Source organism: Bombus pyrosoma, linkage group LG5 (assembly GCF_014825855.1).
Source record: "Bombus pyrosoma isolate SC7728 linkage group LG5, ASM1482585v1, whole genome shotgun sequence".
NCBI lineage: Eukaryota > Metazoa > Arthropoda > Insecta > Hymenoptera > Apidae > Bombus > Bombus pyrosoma.
The window spans coordinates 327,707-348,989 of record NC_057774.1 but is presented as its reverse complement, the minus strand read 5'-3'; the positions used below and the strand labels follow the sequence as shown (position 1 = coordinate 348,989).

Here is a 21,283-nt window from a genome sequence, read left to right as displayed (position 1 = left end):
CTATATTCTGATTATTTCGAGAGCACGGAATGTAATAATTATTTATCAACACGTAATTTTTACTTGTGATTCAGTAAACATTTTTCTAGGATACTTTTTAACAGTGGAGTATTCCACGAGCGGATATTTGTTTCTCCCGCTAGAAACAACTGTTTAAAGCAGTACTTGGTTGCGTTACATATAAATTCCCGGCGACCTTGAACTCTCTCAGATTTCAAACTTCGTACTTACCTAGATCTTCCGTAGCCCGGCTTAAAATTCAAACGACGTCTCTAAACTAAACATACAATATTATTCACGTTCGAACGTAAAAAATGTTGCGTATCCTGGCCGGATTTGAAGCCGGAGATTTACCGAAAATCACGGTAACCACGACAAAATCGATAGCCGATCGTAAGATATAAAGAAGGGAAGTAGTGAAAAAGAGCAGAGAAGACGAAACGAGGAGAAAATAAATACGGAAAAGCGTAGGACTAAAGATAGAAACAATCGGAAATCGATCGACAGCGTTGATAAAACGAAACCTGGGAAAGAAAAGACAAGGAGGGTAAGCAGAAACAGAACGATTCGCGATAGAAGAAAAGATATGCAACAAGGACTTGGAAATCGGTCGTGGCTGTACATAATTTTAAGCGGAAAAATGTGGTAACCGATGTGATCGGTTCGATCGACATTCGCTGAAAAGGCCAGGTATACGATTTGTGACTGACAAATATTCCTCGACATTTGAATAGCCACGATGCGTTATGTATTACATTTCATAAGCGCCATTGCGATATAGCTTCTATCATAAACGGAACACGTTACAATTTAATAATCGATTATAAATATAAAAATGATCTCGTTGAAAGTTATACGATTCGAATATATTTTCTTGTATTACAATGTATGTACTTGTTTGAAGAAACGCAAACGTACGTAACACGAAATCAGGAGAAAGAAATATAACGAATAAGCGGTATTTAAGTAGGAACGATTGGTGCAAGAATTCGTGCAAGATGAAACACGGATCCTAAAAAAACATAGATTGCGAGGTGCAATTAGTTTCTCGATATTTTTACGGAAGATCGATCGTTTAAGGTTAAAATAAACTTTTCCGGGAGAAAAATATTTTATTCGAGTGGAAATCGAAGATGTGATCGATGAAAGGTCGATGGGTCTTCCGCAATAGACACTGTTGGAGACGTTAGTACACCTCGGAAAGGTATAAAAGGCTCTGTCTAAGGACGAAGTGGCTCAGTCGTTCGAAAAACGATCGAGGGTTCGGAATCCGTCTGGTAGACCCTCCTGCGCGCCTCTTCGCTTTTTCTAATTCTATCAAACTATCGCGTACATCTTTTCAAACTATCGTCCCCTTCGTTCTAACTACTATACTTCGAGATCGGACGATAACCATTTGCATTAGACGTCGAGTTAGTTAAACCTGATATGGAATCGTACGAGCCAAGGGAACGCAACGACCGATACATTGTACGAAACGAGAAGAATTAAGAGGCCGTTAACGAGAGGGACGCGCGTGAGAAAGAAGAAAATAGAAGAAGAAAATAAGTTCGCGTGACTAACAAGTATCGAGGATAAGAAATAACGAAGAAGAGGAGAGATCGAGTGAACTGGAATCGACAGAGGTGATATCTTGTTCCTATCGGTTTTTCTTTCTTTTCTTTTCTTTTTTTTCTTTTCTTTCTTTTCGTTTTGCGATCAAATTTGAGAACGGCTCGAAATCGACGAGCGGGGAAAGAATTACGAATGCAGGAGCGGAGGATCGAAACATAACAAAGTTCGAAAGACAAGTGTACGGAACAGGTGTAGAAAAATATTAAAAGAAGGGGGGGAGCGAAAATAAGAACAACGCGACGAAGAGCGGGATTAGTGGAAGAGGAAGAAAAGGAAGAAGGGAGAAAAGGTAGAGCAAGAGGGAGGAGAAAGGAAGGAAGGAAGAGAGAGTGGTGAGGAGCGAAAGAAGAGAAAGAAGAGGAAAACGAGGTGCTGAGAAAGAAGGCTAGAGGAGAGGAAAAAGGAAGGAAGGAAAAAGAGAAGAGACCGAGTGGTAGTGGAGAAGGAAAGGAGAAAAGAAAGAGAGAAAGAGGAGAAGCGTGAGCAAGGAGAATAAGAGAGGTGGTTCCGAAGGTGTTCCAGAGGGACAAGTTTTTAGAGTGCACTTGCTTTTCTTCGTTCGGGGGCAGAGGGTGAAGAAGACAACGATGGCCGGATGGTGGAGCCTCGGTGGTGCTTTTCTTCTGCTTTTTGGTATTCTCCTTGCTTCCTATTTGTACAAGATCAACTGGATCAAGGTGAGTCCTCTTCGATACCATTGCCCGGTTTACCTACTTATATCGCATCTTTTACTCTCCTTCTCGTCACTGTTCAAATTCAAACCGATCGATATTTTCCGTTTGTAGAAGAGATTCGAGAGTAATTAAAATTACAGCAGTTCCTTAAATTATCGAAATAAAGTATTATTAATTACGTGATGTCGAATTGAAATGAAATAATGATGAACTGCCGGTAAATTCTATTTTAAAAGAATGCGAAAAAGAGAAAAGAAAAGAGACAGAAAAAAGAGAGAAAAGAAAGAAAGAGGAATATTTTCATAGACCGCGCTGGAAGAAATAAAGATTGGAAAGACCCGAGTGTAATTTTAGAACCACGTTGGCTTTCCATTAAATTTCCGTGAAATTTCGATCGAGACTGAATCGACGTTTTAAAGTTACGCGTACTACGATGTTTCGACCGTCACTAAGCATCTTCCTTTTATCAATTTAATAAAGAATAAGAAATAAATATCGTTAAATATTATCTACACATCAGAGGCTAATAACGTTATTTATATAAGTAAGATAAAATTACCTTCGGCGAAACGTTAACACCTATATTAATTCCTCGAAAACGTGAAAGTGGAAAAGAAGATTTACTAAAATTTGTCGACGCTCGCACTCCTTTTGTATTTCTATTAGCCGAATCCATACACTTTTAACGCAAACGACACACACGGGTGCGTACAGAAAGCAGCACGATGACATTATGTTTACAAACGAAGAAGCAGATTTCTTTTTACGCGTGACGCCAGAAGAATATCCTTTTTCTTCGTATCAGCGATTCTTTCTATCCACAAAAAGAAAACGTGATGCGCTTCCATGTTTTGCACGTCATAATCTTAAGTTTAGCGAACGATGATTTTATTGATATTACTATCATGCTTTATGAAAAATTTCATTACCACTTTGTTGAAAATAATAAAAACCGTTATCCGTTATCAAAGATACCTGTTTCACCGATATTTCGATTCGTTTCGTGTATTATTAATTTTTTATTAACAAAAAGCTCCACAAATAATTGGCTCTACTCTTTACAGGACCTAAGATTCGAAGGTGACAACAAAAGAGTTTTAGCGAATTACTTGGAATCGAAAAAGCGTAAATTGGGTAAGCTTCCTCCAGTTTATCCAAACGGATGGTTTGCCCTGTTAGAGAGTTCTCAATTAGACAAGGGTCAAGTAAAACACGTAGCTGCTCTCGGACAGAATTTTGCCGTCTTCAGGTATTTTGATAAATTAATTTATAAGAAGAAAGATTAACGACTTATATATTATATATATTCAGTAGAAATTAGTACATAAAATTAATTTATATAAATATTACGATAGATGTAAGAAATTGTTAAAAGCGCAACCTCTTTTTTTGTCGATATTTATATATGCATGGGAAAGTAAAGGGAAAACGTGGTACGACAAAAATATCGTGCGAAGGTAAGTGGAAAAATGTTGTAGAGCGAGGATTTCCGATAAAAGTTTTGGTTTTTTGGAAAAATCGTGAAAATCGTGAAAATATGAAGTTTCGTCGAGTACGTGTGCACTTGAGAGGTAATGAAAGTCGATTGGACGGGTTTCTTCGCACTTAGCCACTATGAAGTTCTATGTAGTACGCGTGCACTCGAGAGGTAACGAGAGTCTCGGTTGAATGGGTTTCTTCGCACTCGGGTGAAGTTCCGTCAAGTACGTGCGCACTTGACAGAGCTAACGAGACTCGGGCGGATGAAATTTGATAGCCAATTTCCTCGAAAGCGGATGCTCGTGTCAAAAATTCTCGTTTTATATCTTCAACCTCCTTTCCACGCCCTTCAAAATCACACCCTTTCGGCTTCTTTTGAACCACCGAACAGAGTAGATACCCAACTCTAGGTAACAATGCGAGGAAACTCGCCGACTCTCGGCTACAAGCGTACACGAGGGAACTTCCTGGTCGATTTTCTCGAAAACAAAGCTTCGTATCAAAAATTGCCTACCTTACCTCCACCAGTTTGCCACTCACCTTTGCACGAGGAATCAACCCCTTTCAGCTTGTACCACGATCTCCGACACACCCTCTATGTGTACTGTGTGTATAGTTAATATTGACGTTTAACAATTTATACACGTTTAAAGAACAGATAATGGGACGGTGAGAATTTTAGACGCTTATTGCCCTCACCTGGGTGCAAATATGGCAGAGGGTGGCCGTGTAAAGGGTGATTGCTTAGAATGTCCCTTTCATGGTTGGCTATTTCGTGGTTCCGATGGGCAATGCGATTACATCCCCTATGCTGACAAAGGTAACCCGATTTACGACTTCGATTTCGATCGTTCATTATCTCTCTTATAACGTACGACGAACGTTAATTGTATACAGCTACCTTTTAATCGTCCATTATATCGTTCGTTTCGTTTTAGTGCCACATATTGCCAGAACAAAAACTTGGAAAAGTTGCGAGGCTAACGAAATTATCTTCGTTTGGCACCACGCCGAGGGATTAGAACCACACTGGCAGCCGCAAACAATTAGTCACGTTTTAAACCGAACATGGCGTTATCAGGGTCGAAACGAGTTTCTTATCAATTGCCATATACAGGTCAGTTCAATTAGTTTGCGTGTAATTTCTTTGTCCTTTCTTTTTCTTTTTGTGCAAGTTGTTTGTCCATCTTGCAACAAAACGAACGGACGCAGATAAACACTCGGATCTTGCTTTTTGCTTCGAAGATGTTTAGTACCACTTGAATAGTTTGTATATGCTTTTGCGAGAAAATATCTAATCTAATATCTCTATAACATTTAGAGATAATAGATAAATAAGGGTAATCGGTGTAATTCGATCGATCATGGAAACTAAAATCAAGGAAACCAAGTAGCCATTAACGTTTAGATCGACGGCGATCTCTTAGTATCCTTCTCTTTTTCTTTTTCCTTTTTTTAGATATCTGTTAAGTAAAGCTGATGGATATTTGAAATAGGAAATGGATCTTGGACTCCTTGATTGCAGCCTCCATGACGAATCCTAAGAATCGTTGCTTCGGGTTTGCACAGGTAAAGAACTCGTAACTATGTATCATCGCTAGACTGTGGATTTTTAAGCGTTTACAGGAAATTTAAGAGTGCAAAAATGCACAGAATGCGCCATATATATCCAGAGTATAAAAGTAATAAGGTTCGGTAGATGAAACAAATTTTCGCTCAAGCTCTATTTCTCTAGTTGTGTTTATAAAAATACAAATTTGCATAGATGGGTGCAGCTTGATCCCCGAGCTAAAGCAGAATTAATATAAGCCATAAGAAGAAGATCATTTTTACATTGATACGACTGCTTACAGATAATATTTAAGTAGACGGAACTTATAAAAAGAGAATATCCTCTGTTAAATCGTATTAAACTTAGAATCTAACGTGACAAAATATCCATTAGAAGGTAGAATTCTGATGGAAAATACCTATAACATTATGATATAAATATTACATTTTTTATAGGAAGTTGCGGAGAATGGTGCCGATTCGGCACACCTCAGCGCGGTGCACGGACCAGCAATATTTGCAAAAATTGCACGTATCTTTTCTGCTTTCGCCCGTCATTCGTGGACGAACGTTAATTGGGCACCGCATAATTCTTTCTTAGAATCTCAAAACTCGAACGGAACCGAGTCAGAGAAACAGGATGGTGAAAATTTAAGGCACAGAGCATACATGACTTTACGGCACAGACTGATTCTGTTTGAGAAATTCCAAATTTTACCATTGGACGTAAACGTTCAGCAAATCGGCCCAGGATACGTTGAACTCATGATGCACAGCTCTCTAGGATCCATGTGTATTTTCCAAACGGTGACACCGATGGAACCCCTCTTACAAAAGGTTCTAATTTTAATTAAAGCCTCAAATATACATTTAACACCGTCAAATCTAGCCATTTACTTCTCCTCGTAATATACAATTTGTACAAGAAATAACATTCTCTTGAAAGAGGATGGTAACGAACTTATTTTCTAGAAAAAAAAAATGAATTTCGATAGTAGATAGTTGGTAGTTATTGATAACCATTGTTTTTTATAATACGACAACTGTACCGTCTTCTTTCTAATTGTTATTTATATCATCAGGTGACTCACGTACTATACTGTCCACCATTGCTTGGTCCATACGCTAGTATGTTATTCCTAGGAGAGTGTTTAATGTTCGAAAGAGACGTAGCCATTTGGAATCGAAAGAAGTTCGAGAAACGACCGCTTCTGGTCAAAGAAGATAAAAGTATAATTGCTTATCGCAGGTGGTACGCCCAATTTTATTCGGAGCATAGTCCAAGTTATCATTCCGCTATCAAATCTTTACAATGGTAGCAATACCTTTCCTATTATAAAACATTTTCTCATCTTTGATAACGCCCACTAAATTTCACATCCCTGATAATTGTAAGAACGATAATATTAGCGATTATATTAAATAAATACATTTTAGTGCAATAAGATATCTATATATAAACATTGATTTTATTCGTATAACGTTAAAAATATCTTAAGAATAATTACAAAGTATAATGTATTTAATCTAAGAAAATCAAATATACGAATGATTATATTATTATTATTATATCTACATACTATTAAATATTCTCCTTCATAAAAGACGAATGAATTTTCATACCTGCATTCATCACCTTTCCATAAGCATTATTCGAGTAGAACTATTGTAATAAGTAAACTGCGGATATTTATGCAAATCCTACTTTTAGGAATATAATTAGAAAACAAAAAATGGAATTTAAGTTAAGTTATTGTTTTATCTTAAATTAACTATTACAACAGGTAATACTTTCGATATTTTATATATTCTTATCGCTTTATTGTATTCTATGCATTTTTGCATTTCAGAAGACCAATAAGTAATACATAGTATTTTACTAATAAATAGTATAATAAATAGTAATAAATAGTTTACTAATAAATACCAATTAAGAAATTAGACGAATTTACGTCATTTACAAAAGAACACACCAAAATATTCAATCCCTTTGACCAGTTCTTTAAGTTTCAATTCAAACTTCGTTACATTATTATATAGCTAATTACAATTATTTGTTATAAATCAATATAGAGATTTAAATTAATTGTTATATCTGGAAGCTTTCTTGCAAAATTTTTCTAACGATTCTACAAGTTTTTTTATACTTTTTAGTATTTCTCAAGATTTTAACGTTTTTCCTTCGTTCCGGAATTGTATTCATCGTCAATTTTTCGTCATAACCGCTCCATGAATCGAATAAGAGGATTACACTATCCGACATTTAACGGACTAAGAAATACATTTCCAAACCATGCCCTTAAAAGTTCTTTATTCAATTTTCCTCACATAAATGCTTCATTGATGATATTAGGCACTTTGAATAATTTGCTGCGCACGCGGTCCTAACTGTCCACTTGCTTCATTCGCTACTACAAATAAAAGAGGAAGCAATTTACCATTTTCTGATGTTGTTAGCTAAACTGTATAGCTGTGCGTAATTGCCAATGTTGACTTTCCCAAGAAATACCACTATTTCGAACATAATACTCAATCATTGACATCAATTGTTTATTTAGAGTTTGCTTAAAAACAAGAATCGGTGTCTAGCAATAAAAGAAACTCTTCTTACAGTTATCACATATATATACGTATAAGGAACAACTCGAATATTCCGCGTTCCATATCGAGCGTGAAAATTTCAAATATAATAAATTCTTTATAATCCAAAAATCGACATCCTAATTTATTCGTAGTTTGTGCATATAGGCGTAGTATTTATAAACAAATATTCAAGAGGACTTCTTAACATTTACCGGGAATAACTAAACACGCTATTTTTTAACATATTATTTAAACAAATGGATTCTTTTATAAAATAATTTATATCATCTAATTCGTCATTGAGAAATACTAATTTCATCAATTTAGACAATCGCTTGACCTGTAATAGTTTCCGAAATATTCGACAAAACAGATTTTACAACACAGAATTTAGAGACGGTTTTCACTCCTTCAATATGGACAAATATTTTTATAAGAATTACATTATCTATGAATTTCGTCAAGATCGATGATCGACACTTTGGTATGTTCTCCTGTTAGACTTAAATCCATCGTTTAAAAGTTCCCACAGTTAGCCCAGGCTCAATGAAGGAAAATAAGATCACGTGATAGATACACGGGTCACGTGCCGTAGCTGATTGGTTAATTGGATGCGTGGCGGTTCTTCGACGCCTGAAAAACAGTTAGTTGCTGAACACAAAGACTGTTTCTCGTCGCGCAAGAGAAGAGCATGACTTCCGAAATAAACCTGGATGATGTAAGTAATTTAAATTTGTTGCAGATTTTTCTTCTAGCCAATTGCATTTCACCTTGTACCATTTTAATATTTTCGCGTTCGCTATCTTAAATCATAACCTTACTTGGATTAGAATTTTTTGTTATTCATTATTCAAACCCACTCTTTCTCTCTCTCTCTCTCTCTCTCTCACTCTCTCTCTCTCTCTCACTCTCTCTCTCTCTCTGTCTCTCTCTCTCTCTCTCTCTCTCTCTACGGTAAAAAGATCTAGTTAAGCAAATAACTCTATCTCCTTTATAATTCTGTAACATAGTTTATTTTAATTATCATCGATTTCTCACATTTCATTAGAATTATAATTCATCTAAAAAATAAAAAAGGATGTAAAATCCAATATAATACTACCATAAAATTACGTAATAGAAAAACTAAATATACTCACTACATATTGATACAGGAAACATGTTCAAAATAAATTGATAGATACGAATAATAATGTGTCTAACAATATTAACTTTTAACAACTCGTGTTTTTTTATAGAAAGTGTACTATATCGATCGAAATACTAATCTTTACGTTTAACTAATAAATAAAGTGCCTAAATATGTCTATATTTTTTTATATTAATCAGTATCCTCTTTACATATTAACAATTTGTTATTCTAGTATTAAAAACCTAATAGACGTATAGATAAAATTGGTAAAAACATAACGAAAGACATTAAATTTTAAATTCGAATTTATACGTGGTATATTATTTCATATAATGATTAATAAGTTAGCAAGCGAAAAAAATAAAGTAATATATGCTAGAATATTCAAACTTAACCTCTTATATAATAAATTTTATTGTATATTATACATTTTCAACAATCGCTTTACTTGCAAATTCGATAATCTATTTTAATTTAATTAATTATTAAATTATAATCAAGTGTGTGACATATGATACAAAAAGATATTTTATGCTGTCGGAAGGTTTTAATAACCTAATCTATGTAATATTTAATTTATAATTAACTGTTGTTGAGTTAGAAATTTTTATTATTATTATTACTATTATTACTATTATTAGTTTATTCTTATTCTTATTATATTATTATTATTATTATATTATTATTATTATTATTATTACTACCACTATTATCATTATCATTATATTTATATGTAATATATTTTTTTTACTTTAATTCCACCTTTTATATTTTATACATTTATACATATATATATATATATATATATATATGTTCAACTTACATATATGTTCAAAAAGAGATTAATAATTGAGCCTTCTTTGTAACATAATTTTTTATTTATATCAAAATATATGTAATATTATGAAATAAATAATGTTAAATGTATCTTTCAAGAGGTCTTCTTTTATTAAAAAATATTTCTCTCCAATCCTATTTCAAAGAAAATAAGGAAATTCGTAATTTGGCAGACAGATACTTGTTACAATATGGTGAGATAATTTTTAAAAATAATTCACTCTAATAATAGCAATTTCATGATGATTGCAAGAATGACGATGTAAATATCTTTCGCAATAGCGCTTTATATATTTTTTACATATAAACTATGCGTTTCTATTTTATCTAATAATAGATATTAGAAAATTTTAGCTAAAGTTCAAGATTACATTTAAATTTAAACATATTTCGATGTAATTCCTAAAATTTTCTTTTTTAATACAGTTCCCAACACTGAAACTAAAACATGTACATATTAAGGACAAAAGACGTCTATTAAAGACAATAAACACAATGTTGACAGATGGATGTAATTCTTTACAGGTATGTATTTTTTCAAAATACTTTTTCATTTTTATTCATATCAGCTACTTATTGTTTATTTCTACACATAAATTCCTAGTTTCAATCTACACGTATGTACATAATTTTAAATTTGTTGGAAAATATTGCTTTCAGATAGTCACTGATTTTGACTTAACATTAACTAAGCAACACGTCAATGGAAAAAAAGTTCTCAGTAGTTTTGGTATGTAAATTTATAAACATTATTTTATTATAATCACCTATTAAAGCTTAATTAAATTTATACAAAGTAAAATTTAATACAGCTTTTTATTTATTGCCTTGTAATTTTGAAAAAAAAAAAAAAATAGGGATCTTTAGCAAGTGCAAGCAACTTCCAGAAATATATGCGAAGGAATCAAGTCGTCTTTATCAAAAATACAGACCAATCGAAATAGATCCTAATTTATCTATTGAAGTAAAAACAGAGGCAATGAGAGAATGGATGATAGCAGCAGAGGAAATACTGAAAGGAATACCTTTTACTCCTGACGAAATACCAGAAATAAGCAATATTTATGGAACACATTTAAGGGATGGTACTAAAGAATTTTTTAAAAAACTGCACTTTGTTAAAATTCCAGTACTAGTCTTTAGTGCTGGTTTAGGAGATATCGTTGAAGCTATATTAAAGAATCAAGGAGTTCTATTCGATAATGTAAAGGTAACAGTTAACACATATAATATTCTTTATCGCTTTATCTTCTTTGCTTTTTCTAAACTTGTAGTAATAATGGCAGAAAGAATATATTCAGAGTTATAACATTCATTTTTAGATAATCTCCAATTTTCTCAAATACAAAGATGGAAAATTGGCAGGCTTTCGAAATGAAAGACTAATTCATGTTTTCAATAAAAACGAACATGCAATAGAACAAGACTATTTTAAAGTTCTTGAAGGAAGGAAAAATGTTTTTTTAATGGGTGATACCATAGGAGATGCATCAATGGTCGATGGAATGGTGAATACATGTGCTGTACTAAAAATTGGTTTTCTTTATGACAATGTAAGTACTATGTATTGCATCGTGTTTATTTATAACAAATAATTATCATTGTATATCTTGCCTTATAATTAGAATTTTTAGAAAAAGATCATGAATTCAATAGAAATTTTGATCTTTTACAGATTGAAAGCAGCCTGGCTTCATTTATGGAAAAATTTGACATCGTTTTGGTCGATGATCAAACGATGCAAGTTCCAGTCGATATATTAAGACTATTGTTATAACATATAACAAATAATTAAATGTGATTTTCTAATTTTTATTACTTATGAAGTATCTCCTCCACTTAATATAAGTGAATATTTCACCTTTATGTTTTATGTGTATTGCAACCATTAAGTGAAACTAATCACCATAATTTAATTATGATTTATTTAATTCAATTGTAACAGTTTAACGAAATTTATTAAAAGATATCATTTTAATGATAATATTGTTCCCCAGTTACCCATGATTTTAAATGTTAAATATTTATAATGTATATATTTTCCAGTAAAAGCTACTAAATTAATCTCATTAAAATGAAACATTAATTTTTCCCTTGCATTTAAATTTTCATAGCATTTGTTTAAAAATCGAACAGGTCCGTACTAAAATTTTACACTATTAATATTTTTAGTGAAACTTTTCAAATGAATGAACGTATACGTACGTACATGTACTCAGTCATAAAACTTTTTCTTTATAATGGCTATTATTATATTGCAGAAAGGAAATAAATTTAGTTCTGCAAAATATAATAATAAAAATAACATTAAATGCAATTGTTGCTAATGATTATGATAAAATTCCCTACACGAACCACGAATTCATAACACTTTAGTACATTTTAGGAAAGAGTAAGTTGAGAACCGTTGATCAATGATTAGTCTTTAATACGCTACTTACTAACCACAAAGTACTTGTGTTTCTCGTTTATTGAAGTTTGATCATTTTGCATTCTAAAAAGTATTCTGACGTAAGTTATTTCTAAATTGCTTTTAATCGAGACAATTTATTTTAGAATGCTGAATTGTTTGATTATTTTGAATGCCCGATATCAACGAATTTTATAAAATTTAACTTAAAATATCTCAACTTATCGTGAAATAACTCCGATCTTCGACAAATACAATTCGACTAATCGATTCTAATCGATATTAAATACCATAAATTCGATAATAAATTGCAAATCGAGTCAAGAGTATTTAATATAAATTAATTTCAATTGCCTTTCTAATTTGATTTATAACCAATAAATCTAAGATTTCTTTTATAGGTATTATTAATCCCTGAAGAAATTACGAGGAACTGTCTTACGTAAAATTGTATTTTAGAGTTAGTAATAAATTGAAAAATTAAATGAATAGTATAGCAGAAGCTTGTAATAATCTTAAAAAAGAATATGATGGGTGTTTCAAACTTTGGTTTTCCGAAAAATTTCTTAAAGGTGATTTAGACGATTCAATGTGCTCGAATCATTTTAAATTGTACAATCAATGCCTTCAGGTAACCAAATTAATATTTTCCTAAATTAACCGTTTTTGAACTCTAAACATTAAAATGTCATGAAACTGAAATATGAATGCGATTTCTTGGGAATTATATTCTTTACAAAATTTTGTGAAAATGAACTTATGATTCTGCAAACATTCGATAAACTGAAATCCAAAATAATTGTTAACATTGTGTGATTGTACGTACATTTGTTTCTCTTTTAAATCAGACCTTAAAATCTCATGAAAGATGTCTGAGATAAAGTAGCCTCTGTGTTGTATGGACAGTAATCATGAATTAAAGCAATGTACAAGTTGGAACATGCGGATTGCACAATTTTCGTCTTTTTCTGTATGAATAACTAAACAAAATTATTAGAATTAATCGGCGATGATTTAATCCATTAATTTTTTAATTAATAATTTAAATAAGGATATATTATGGAGGCTTGCAAAGAATTGAAAGAAAAGTACGATCGTTGTTTTAATGATTGGTTCTCTGAGAAATTTCTGCGTGGAATCAATGACGATAGTGAATGTGCACCTCTACTTAAAGTTTATACCAAATGTATAGCGGTAAGTTAAAATGTTACAAGAAACTTGAATTTTTGAATTTCTAACCTTACTTTTGTTAGCTTATTATTGTGCCGATTGGGATATGAAAGAGCTAAATATACGATTAGAAAGAAATCACTTGAAAACGTGAACAATTATATAGAATTTAACATTTATATTTCAGAATCATGAACTTTTTACATAATTTTTAAGATTAACCAGTCAAAATTAATTAGTTTTATGCCTTGAATGTATATTTCATAACTTAAATTTTATTGGACTTTCAATAACATAAAAAATAATATCATTACTACTAATTACTTTTGGAATTTGATGAAATTAATATGAATTTATTATGCTCAAGTTCTATGTTGCCATTTCTAAATTTTTTGAAACAAATTTTTTATTACTTAATATTTTGTTATAAAACAATTGTATTGTTGCAATTTATAGGAAGTACTTTATCCATTATAATTATGTTTCAGCAAGCCATGAAAGATCAGAACATAAATCTGGACGAAGTGAATGTAGCTCATTTGGGAACAGAACAAGAGAAGAAATCTGAGAATTGACAATTATGATTTTAATAGGATTTTCTCTTAATTATTCTTATGGATGTTATATATATTTAAATAAATCATTATTTTTATCATAAAACAATTTACACAATTGTGTTCTCATTATCATCAATAAGCACAAATATGAACATCAATGTTCAAATAGGTTTTTATTTGCCTATACAAAAATTTTTAAAGATAATATCTAAGACTTCTTCATTATTGATAGCACCAGTAATTTTGCCAAGTTCTCTTGCTGCGTCTCTAATATGTTGTAAGGATATAGCCATATCATAAGTTGGTACTACAGTTTTTTCTAAATACAGTTCAAGACAATCTGAGACATGCAATAAATGATTTCTATATCGTGCATGACTGATTACAGGATTTTCTCGAAATGGATCTCCGCACCTGAAATTAAAAATACAGATTAATGCAATAAAATAGAAATGTTTTACTTGGAAGAAATACTATTTGAATTATACTTATTACAGTAATTATATTTATTCATATAATTTATTATATTACTTGGTTTTCAATATTATAAATAAAATACTCACAATTCCTCGAAACACTTTCCTAATGCGTTCGTAAGCTCTTCTAAACCTTCTTGCGTCTTACATGATATAGAAACAACATTTTGCTGCCTCCATCTTTCTTTTTCTTCTTCTTTAAGTAAGTCTATTTTATTTAGTACAGCAAGAACCCTTTTTTTATCTATTCCCAAATAATTTTTATACTGTTCTAAAAACTTCCCCACAGAAGTTTTTATACTATTTTCCGCACTAATTAAACATATAACAAAATCTGCTTCTTTTGAGTATTCTTTTGCTTTTCTAATACCCTCCACTTCTATTTCATTTTCTGGATTATTTCTGATTCCTGCAGTATCTGCAAGAATCATTGGATATCCACAAATATTTGTTGTTAATTCTATAACATCTCTTGTTGTTCCTGGTGAAGATGTAACAATTGCTGCATCTTTTCTAGAAAGAAGGTTTAGAAGACTGCTTTTTCCGACATTAGGCTCCCCAAGAATTGCTACGTGTACCCCAGTACGTAAAATTTCCCCTTTTCTTCCATCAGAAAGATGTTGCTGAATTTCTGTAGATAATGTTTGCACAACAGTATTAGCATCTTCTAACACATTTGATGTTACACTATGCTCTTCAGAAAAATCAACATAAGCTTCTAAATTGGCAAGAACATTTAAAAGCTTAATACGCCAAGAATCATAGAGACAACGAAGGGAACCACTTGCTTGATTAGAGGCCTGTTAAAGTTACAATAGGAAATGTTACAACATAGTAAATTCTAGTGCTACAAGGTAATTAAAAAGTATTCTTTCAGAAGAATATTACAGTAATTTCATTTGTACCTGCTGACGTTGTTTTTCAGTTTCTGCTTCAATTAAATCCCCTATACCTTCCGCTTCAGTTAAATCTATCTTTCCATTTAAAAATGCTCTCTTTGTGAATTCTCCGGGAAGTGCTAGATGAAAACGTAACTTTGAAAGTGCATTTAAAATTGATGTCACTACCGCTGGACCACCGTGAACGTGGAATTCTGCACAGTCCTCTCCAGTAAATGATTTGGGTCCTGAAATTCATTATTCATTGAATACATGAGTTTTTATACTATTTATTTTCAATATATAATTTCGACAGATACTACTTTGAATTAAGCACTGAATCACATTACCTGGAAACCAAAGGCATAGACCCTTATCTAAAACTTCTTTTGTCTGAGGATCATGAATCTTTCTTAAGAAGGCCATTCTAGGTTTTAGAGAAGATATTTTTGTCATTTTTTCCAATGCTACTAATGCTTTTGGTCCTGAAACACGAATTACTGCTACGCCACATTTACCATATCCTTTAATGCAAAAAAGCATATATCATTTAATGAATCATTTAATAAATTAAAGTAGTTAAATTAAAGTATAGTGAATGCGATAGAACAAAATTATTACTGTAAATTAAATATAATTCACTTCAAGAAAATAAATTTTTTTAATTAAATAAAAACATAAATATATTGTACAGTTATATTGTATGTTAAATTGTAAATAATAATTTCATTTAATTCGTATTCATTTTCACATTGGAATTTATAGTTAAACAAAACACTTTAAATGTTTAAATTTGTGATTGCAAGACGCATGCGCAGTTAAAATTGGCGGAATACTACTAAATGTCCCATCTGATAAAAAGCAGTGTTGAAGTACACAGTTATCAAATGAAAATTTCTATATAATAAATATATTAATTTTATAAAAATTTGAGCGATACTAGAAATACAGAAAAAAGTGTAACAACCGGAAGAAAGTGCATAGATCGTAGAGGATCTATATTCACAAAAGTGTCTTTGCAGTAAAATTAGTGGAACAAAAATTCTGCGTCTCATTTTCTTCGAGCTGGTAGTTAACTTTCAAATGTTTTTATTTTAAAATATTCGTAACATTTGTGTGCACAATATATAAACAGTAACAAACTTTTATAAATTTAATACGACGTTTTTTTTTACATTTATTTCACATTCGCTTAGAATCAGGTTAGGTATTTAAGCACAAGTATTGAGCATGACCATTGATGAGGGGAATGTAAGATGGAAGGTAATGATTAATTGAAAAGGTTCGGTTTAATCAGGATACCAAATGTTTTATCTACATTAACGAACTTTTTAAATGTGTGACATTTTGTGATAAGTTTTAATAAGCTTTTATAGTAATGCAGAAAATAAAAATTCTATGTGTTATATGAAACAAGTTTACGATATGAATATTAAAGTGTAAATTAAGACAAAATGGCAGAATTTGGAAAGAAACTAATCACTAGTAAAGATGTACAGAAATGGTGTAATGATTGGGTAGAATTGCAAAAAAATTTTACATATACAGATGAACCGCAATGTAAGAGAAGACATACAGACGACGATGATAGTTACAATACTGATTCCGAGTTTGATTCCGTATCAGAATGTGGAACAAAAAGAAGAGTTGGTTTCCCGCTGAAACGTGAAATTTATCATCTATCCTGTGAATGGACCAGCTGTAAATATGAAACCAATCACGTTGAGAGATTCGTAAATCACGTGGCCACACACGTGTCTGATTTAAATACGCGGACCAATGAGAAAGAAATCAGTGTTTACATATGCCAATGGACTGGCTGTTTGTATGAGAGTGATGATCCCGATGAGATCTGTAGGCATGTTAATTATCATGCCTATCATACTAAATTGAAATGTATCGGATCAAATGTTCGCACCAGAATTAAATTACCTGTAAGAAATTATCTACTAGTAGTAAATTATAAGTGGCCAACTAAATTAACCATTTTATTTCATAATTTTTATTCTATGATTTTATAATTATTTGCTCGCTATAAATATTATTTTAATAAAAAATTGTACAAGTTTTCTTTAAAGATTAAATAGAGATATAAAAATATTTACGGGATTTAAAATTTTAATATTTCAGAAATGTCGTAGAGATCCCGAATGGAAAAATGTTGTGGATCTTCCAGCGCCACTTCTTTGCCGTTGGGAAGAATGTCTGAAACACTTCAGAAATTATCAGTTATATTTGTATCATGTGGCTGTTCACATTGAGGAAGGTCCTAGAGGTAATAAAATTGAAGGAGGTGTAAAATGTAAGTGGACAGGTTGTGGCAGCTTATATCCCAATTTGTACAAATTGAGGAATCATATCAGGCATCATACAAAAGAAAAGATCGTTGCTTGTCCTGATTGTGGTGCTACTTTTGCTTCCAATACAAAATTCCATATACATTGCAAACGGCAAATTCCAATTGATGGTAAGATTAAAAATTTCCATTAGACAATTCCTATAACTATCACAGTCTATTCAGATATTATGTATAGTATTTTCAATTGTAGAGGATCATTAAACCAGTTAATTACAAATATTTGTCAGAAATTTGATATGCAAATAGATGCATTATTAATATAATATAATAATATATTTTTAATATAATAACTTATTTTGCTAAGTGTTACATTTACAAATGTAATTTACTTTAATTATTGTATTAGTTCAGGGATTCCAGTGCTCCCATTGTAATAAGTTTTATCCAACTGAAGGAATTTTGAGAGATCATATGCGAATGCATGTTTTCAATTATAAATGCACTCTTTGTGACATGAGTTGTGACTCACCAGCCAATTTAGCCAAACATGTTAGATATCGGCATGTATCTACTAGGAGTTTCCCTTGTCAGCTCTGCAATCATGCTGCCAAATCTCAACAGGATCTAGATACACACATGACAGTTCACACAAAAGGACCTAACTTTTCGTGTCATTTTGAAGGATGCCAATATAAATGCAAGGGCGCATATACTCTTGATAGGTACTGGAACTTTTTATTTCCTGAAAATTCAAATAAAAAGGGCCGAACAAATTTTAATGTATTTCATTTTGATTGTTCGAAAAAAAGAGAGAGAAAAACTTCAGTTTCTTCATGGCGATAAATTTATATTTTAAGGCACATCGAACGAGTTCACACTATGCAGGTGCGATGGTATTGCTGTCATGAATGTCCAGTAAAATATAGGAAAAGCTATAGACTAACGAGACATTTAATTGAGACACATCAGTTGCAATTGCCTAGTGGTCATACACGATTCCAATACAGTCACGATGAAGATGGATGTTACAGATTACAAATGTTCAGATATGAAGCTGTTGAAGAAGAAACAAATCCTTCTATTAACCACCTAAAATTGCAAAATAAAAAATTTAAAATCAAATTAAATAAAGATGCCAGTGTGCCTCAAATTCAGGTAATATGTTTGTTTGCAGTAAAGTAAATAAATAGTTGTAAAAGAGCTTGATGTTCAAAAGTGTTATGTTATCTATTAGGTTTTTGAAGATTTGGATGAAAATGAAGAGGAAAATGAAGATAACGAAGTACAAGAAATGTCAGGAGAGAAAAATGACGAAGGAAAATCTATGCCGGTGATATCGAATATTCTGATAACGATCGATGAAACTGATGCCGAGGGAAATATAATTAGAAGTAGAGTTGTGGAAGCGCAAGAAACTATGGAATTGCCACCCACCGAAGGATCACCATTAATTTTAACATAAATTTATTTCACAATTGATTCGTACAATTTTTTATTAAAATTCAACAGGAACAAAATTTTATATATTAATTATAAATTGCTAATGATTTTTATATTTTTTGTATTTTATATTGTTTCTCTTTCATAATTATTATTAATTAATACTTTATGTATGTCCCACAAAAAGTTTATAAACTGATCAATTTGGAACGAAGTACTTAATTTCTTTCGTATGAGACATATAATTAGTTAATTGTATGTTAACTTGTAGTTACAAATAGATAATTTCATTTTAAATAAATTTATCAAATATGTTTTTTATAAATAAGTCTCTTATAAACTAGGAAGACAATCGAAGATCAAAACAAGCTTCGTCTTCTATATCTAATGAATCGGGTGTATCTGTAGTCGCAATTAATTCACCATCAAAATACAGTTTAATTTTTGATTCCTCGACATCAAATTTTTGAGCACATTTCTCTAATAAAATTTTGAAATCGTCATCTCGTTTAACAGAAACAGTTAGATTTTTCTTGTCTGTTGTTTGTATTTTTATTGTACAAACGTTTTCGTTGTTCGTGTCTTTTCGAGGCATAGCGTCTGTACTGTCCCTCTTAACAATGCCTCCCTCTGTAAACATTTTTTTCTATTTTTATTTAGAAAAAACGTTAAAAGAAACTATAACTTTGTGCGAAAAAGATCAAAGTAGCAATGAATAATTTACCGAGTATGTCTATCACAGACAAATTTATGGAAGCTGGTGTATCAGTTTGTTTAATAGTTACATCTTTTTTTGTTATTACAATTTCATCTATAGATACTTGTTCTAAATTAGCAAAATATTCAAAAATTTGTTGAAAGTTTTCATTCTAAAACAATGCAAATATTTTTATTTTCGAAATAAAAAGGTAAACAATAAAATTAATAGCTTTTTAAATATTTAATTAGTGTGACATAATTGTAATAATTTCAAAAATATGATTATGAAATATATGTAATTATATTTTGATTACGTACTTTACAAATATTCAAACGATGTATGTCCTTTGATCGCCAAAGGATTTTAATGTTTATTTCATAATTCTCAGTCTCACTAGAATGTAAATTCTCTTGTGTACTACTTTCAAGTACGAATAAATCATTTTCAGGTGATTTTGGTTTTACTTCTATAGAAACGATTTCTAGATCTGAATCTGCCTCATTGTCAATCTGCCATGCATTTCTTTTCTAAAAAGAGCAGCAACGAAATTGGATATACAACATATTTCAATTAATTGAATTAATAACTCTATGGTTTCATGAAAAGAGCGTTTGTCTCTAATTGTTTACTTGTCTTTGTCTTGCTGATCGATGCCTAGTAGTGTTTCTTTTACCTCTTGTATTCTGATTTGTTTTTTGTTTTTCTACTTTTCTTGTTGTTCTAATTTCGTTGGAGTCTTCTGGAATTCTGTAAAGTAATAGGAAACTTCAAGTTAACATAAAATCATAGCGAAAAGGTATTAACGATGTATAATACATGAAATTTTTAATTATAAAATCTCATAAAAACTAATTTGTTATGAACTTCATATATATTAGATGTGCACCAACTCTTCTTTATTTTTTTGCATCTTTTTCTCCTCATCCTCCCCTTTCTGGTTGTTATGTTGTGGTGGTGGCGGCTTTTTCTTTAAGGCTATACGTCAATTTTTAATTATATCATCTGTTTTTATGTTATACCGTAAATTAATAATTTAAAAACATTATTAACAATAATATTTGCGTACGTACCATTTAACTTTGCAACAGAATTTAAGTACATATCATCATCATCGTCAGATGAACTTCCTAATTGAAATGTTTCCATTATTGTCCAGTATTGTTAACAATATTATGATGTAAAAGAGGAAAGCGAATTGGAATAGTACAACTTCTAGTTCGACATTCCTTTACCTCACAATAAAAGAGGGTTAGATATTTAACGAAAGTATTACTTTTCGAACACTTTCAGCTACACAATGTTTTCTATGCACTACGTCAAGAGAGAAACAAAATTTAAGTAACAACATTACTATTTAAAGAGTTCAAATGAATAATGCATATTGGAGCAGAATAAATGAGTTTTTCTTTGGTATCATGAACTTTTCCTATTCTAAATTGTATTTTAAATTGTGATTGCAGTGCCATCTTCATAGAACGGTACG

At 31.3% G+C, this 21,283-nt stretch overlaps 6 protein-coding genes across 18 annotated transcripts; 4 read left to right on the top strand and 2 right to left on the bottom strand.

Annotated features, from left to right (window-relative positions):
* The first annotated feature begins 2,015 nt into the window (after positions 1-2,015).
* Positions 2,016-6,751, top strand: LOC122567532 (cholesterol 7-desaturase nvd). Of its 2 annotated transcripts, XM_043726168.1 has the most exons (7): positions 2,016-2,291; positions 3,353-3,537; positions 3,644-3,745; positions 4,421-4,587; positions 4,706-4,884; positions 5,775-6,155; positions 6,401-6,751. In XM_043726168.1, exons 1-7 carry the CDS (start codon positions 2,202-2,204, stop codon positions 6,635-6,637), a joined length of 1,341 nt encoding a protein of 446 aa, XP_043582103.1. In that variant the 5' UTR covers positions 2,016-2,201; the 3' UTR covers positions 6,638-6,751. The 2 variants fall into 2 exon arrangements, with proteins under 2 accessions (XP_043582103.1, XP_043582104.1); XM_043726169.1 differs by lacking the exon at positions 3,644-3,745.
* A 1,739-nt stretch (positions 6,752-8,490) lies between these two features.
* Positions 8,491-11,688, top strand: LOC122567845 (7-methylguanosine phosphate-specific 5'-nucleotidase). The gene is made up of 6 exons (XM_043726925.1): positions 8,491-8,619; positions 10,297-10,395; positions 10,531-10,600; positions 10,728-11,080; positions 11,193-11,423; positions 11,546-11,688. The coding sequence occupies exons 1-6, from the start codon at positions 8,593-8,595 to the stop codon at positions 11,645-11,647; spliced, it is 882 nt and encodes a 293-aa protein (XP_043582860.1). The 5' UTR covers positions 8,491-8,592; the 3' UTR covers positions 11,648-11,688.
* A 313-nt stretch (positions 11,689-12,001) lies between these two features.
* Positions 12,002-14,117, top strand: LOC122567846 (TP53-regulated inhibitor of apoptosis 1-like). 3 transcript variants are annotated; one of them, XM_043726927.1, is made up of 3 exons: positions 12,002-12,381; positions 12,682-12,911; positions 13,939-14,117. In XM_043726927.1, exons 2-3 carry the CDS (start codon positions 12,765-12,767, stop codon positions 14,023-14,025), a joined length of 234 nt encoding a protein of 77 aa, XP_043582862.1. In that variant the 5' UTR covers positions 12,002-12,381; positions 12,682-12,764; the 3' UTR covers positions 14,026-14,117. The 3 variants fall into 3 exon arrangements, with proteins under 3 accessions (XP_043582862.1, XP_043582861.1, XP_043582863.1); XM_043726926.1 differs by lacking the exon at positions 12,002-12,381 and adding an exon at positions 13,332-13,474 and having other exon boundaries at positions 12,769-12,911; XM_043726928.1 differs by lacking the exons at positions 12,002-12,381; positions 12,682-12,911 and adding exons at positions 13,125-13,250; positions 13,332-13,474.
* Positions 14,118-14,161: 44 nt separating this feature from the next.
* On the bottom strand, positions 14,162-16,958 carry LOC122567840 (tRNA modification GTPase GTPBP3, mitochondrial). 4 transcript variants are annotated; one of them, XM_043726916.1, is made up of 5 exons: positions 16,902-16,958; positions 15,712-15,885; positions 15,389-15,609; positions 14,571-15,283; positions 14,162-14,421 (listed from the first exon to the last, which is right to left on the bottom strand). In XM_043726916.1, the coding sequence occupies exons 2-5, from the start codon at positions 15,815-15,817 to the stop codon at positions 14,181-14,183; spliced, it is 1,281 nt and encodes a 426-aa protein (XP_043582851.1). In that variant the 5' UTR covers positions 15,818-15,885; positions 16,902-16,958; the 3' UTR covers positions 14,162-14,180. The 4 variants fall into 4 exon arrangements, with proteins under 4 accessions (XP_043582851.1, XP_043582850.1, XP_043582848.1 ...); XM_043726915.1 differs by lacking the exon at positions 16,902-16,958 and adding an exon at positions 16,537-16,600; XM_043726913.1 differs by lacking the exon at positions 16,902-16,958 and adding an exon at positions 16,329-16,466.
* LOC122567839 (histone H4 transcription factor-like) lies at positions 15,924-19,310 on the top strand. 3 transcript variants are annotated; one of them, XM_043726911.1, is made up of 7 exons: positions 15,924-16,429; positions 16,558-16,624; positions 16,910-17,295; positions 17,492-17,828; positions 18,067-18,382; positions 18,518-18,815; positions 18,895-19,310. In XM_043726911.1, exons 2-7 carry the CDS (start codon positions 16,618-16,620, stop codon positions 19,120-19,122), a joined length of 1,572 nt encoding a protein of 523 aa, XP_043582846.1. In that variant the 5' UTR covers positions 15,924-16,429; positions 16,558-16,617; the 3' UTR covers positions 19,123-19,310. The 3 variants fall into 3 exon arrangements, with proteins under 3 accessions (XP_043582846.1, XP_043582847.1, XP_043582845.1); XM_043726912.1 differs by lacking the exon at positions 15,924-16,429 and having other exon boundaries at positions 16,525-16,624; positions 16,988-17,295; XM_043726910.1 differs by lacking the exons at positions 15,924-16,429; positions 16,558-16,624 and having other exon boundaries at positions 16,807-17,295.
* A 130-nt stretch (positions 19,311-19,440) lies between these two features.
* LOC122567843 (uncharacterized protein CG4449) lies at positions 19,441-21,276 on the bottom strand. Of its 5 annotated transcripts, XM_043726921.1 has the most exons (7): positions 21,033-21,276; positions 20,871-20,927; positions 20,691-20,775; positions 20,430-20,547; positions 20,118-20,327; positions 19,825-19,969; positions 19,441-19,730 (listed from the first exon to the last, which is right to left on the bottom strand). In XM_043726921.1, exons 2-7 carry the CDS (start codon positions 20,899-20,901, stop codon positions 19,441-19,443), a joined length of 879 nt encoding a protein of 292 aa, XP_043582856.1. In that variant the 5' UTR covers positions 20,902-20,927; positions 21,033-21,276. The 5 variants fall into 5 exon arrangements, with proteins under 5 accessions (XP_043582856.1, XP_043582858.1, XP_043582857.1 ...); XM_043726923.1 differs by having other exon boundaries at positions 20,665-20,802; positions 20,871-21,274; XM_043726922.1 differs by having other exon boundaries at positions 20,691-20,802; positions 20,871-21,274.
* Between the last annotated feature and the right edge of the window lie 7 nt (positions 21,277-21,283).

Bases quoted from the DNA above. Each gene is read 5' to 3' on its own strand.
- LOC122567846 (XM_043726926.1), top strand. The intron at 13,475-13,938 runs GTAAGTTAAAAT...ATTATGTTTCAG, and splicing joins TTTATACCAAATGTATAGCG to CAAGCCATGAAAGATCAGAA.
- LOC122567532 (XM_043726168.1), top strand. From the start codon at position 2,202: ATGGCCGGATGGTGGAGCCTCGGTGGTGCTTTTCTTCTGCTTTTTGGT. The intron at 2,292-3,352 runs GTGAGTCCTCTT...TACTCTTTACAG, and splicing joins ACAAGATCAACTGGATCAAG to GACCTAAGATTCGAAGGTGA. The intron at 4,885-5,774 runs GTCAGTTCAATT...CATTTTTTATAG, and splicing joins TTATCAATTGCCATATACAG to GAAGTTGCGGAGAATGGTGC.
- LOC122567845 (XM_043726925.1), top strand. From the start codon at position 8,593: ATGACTTCCGAAATAAACCTGGATGAT. The intron at 8,620-10,296 runs GTAAGTAATTTA...TTTTTAATACAG, and splicing joins CCGAAATAAACCTGGATGAT to TTCCCAACACTGAAACTAAA. The intron at 11,081-11,192 runs GTAACAGTTAAC...ATTCATTTTTAG, and splicing joins TTCTATTCGATAATGTAAAG to ATAATCTCCAATTTTCTCAA.
- LOC122567843 (XM_043726920.1), bottom strand. From the start codon at position 20,946: ATGGAAACATTTCAATTAGGAAGTTCATCTGACGATGATGATGATATG. The intron at 20,776-20,870 runs GTACGTACGCAA...ATTGACGTATAG, and splicing joins TTCTGTTGCAAAGTTAAATG to CCTTAAAGAAAAAGCCGCCA. The intron at 19,731-19,824 runs GTAAATTATTCA...AAATGTTTACAG, and splicing joins GTCTGTGATAGACATACTCG to AGGGAGGCATTGTTAAGAGG.
- LOC122567840 (XM_043726913.1), bottom strand. From the start codon at position 16,416: ATGAGACGCAGAATTTTTGTTCCACTAATTTTACTGCAAAGACACTTT. The intron at 15,886-16,328 runs GTTGTTACACTT...TTTGCATTAAAG, and splicing joins GATCTATGCACTTTCTTCCG to GATATGGTAAATGTGGCGTA. The intron at 15,284-15,388 runs GTACAAATGAAA...TAACTTTAACAG, and splicing joins CTGAAAAACAACGTCAGCAG to GCCTCTAATCAAGCAAGTGG.
- LOC122567839 (XM_043726910.1), top strand. From the start codon at position 16,816: ATGGCAGAATTTGGAAAGAAACTAATCACTAGTAAAGATGTACAGAAA. The intron at 17,296-17,491 runs GTAAGAAATTAT...TTAATATTTCAG, and splicing joins GCACCAGAATTAAATTACCT to AAATGTCGTAGAGATCCCGA. The intron at 18,383-18,517 runs GTACTGGAACTT...TTATATTTTAAG, and splicing joins GGCGCATATACTCTTGATAG to GCACATCGAACGAGTTCACA.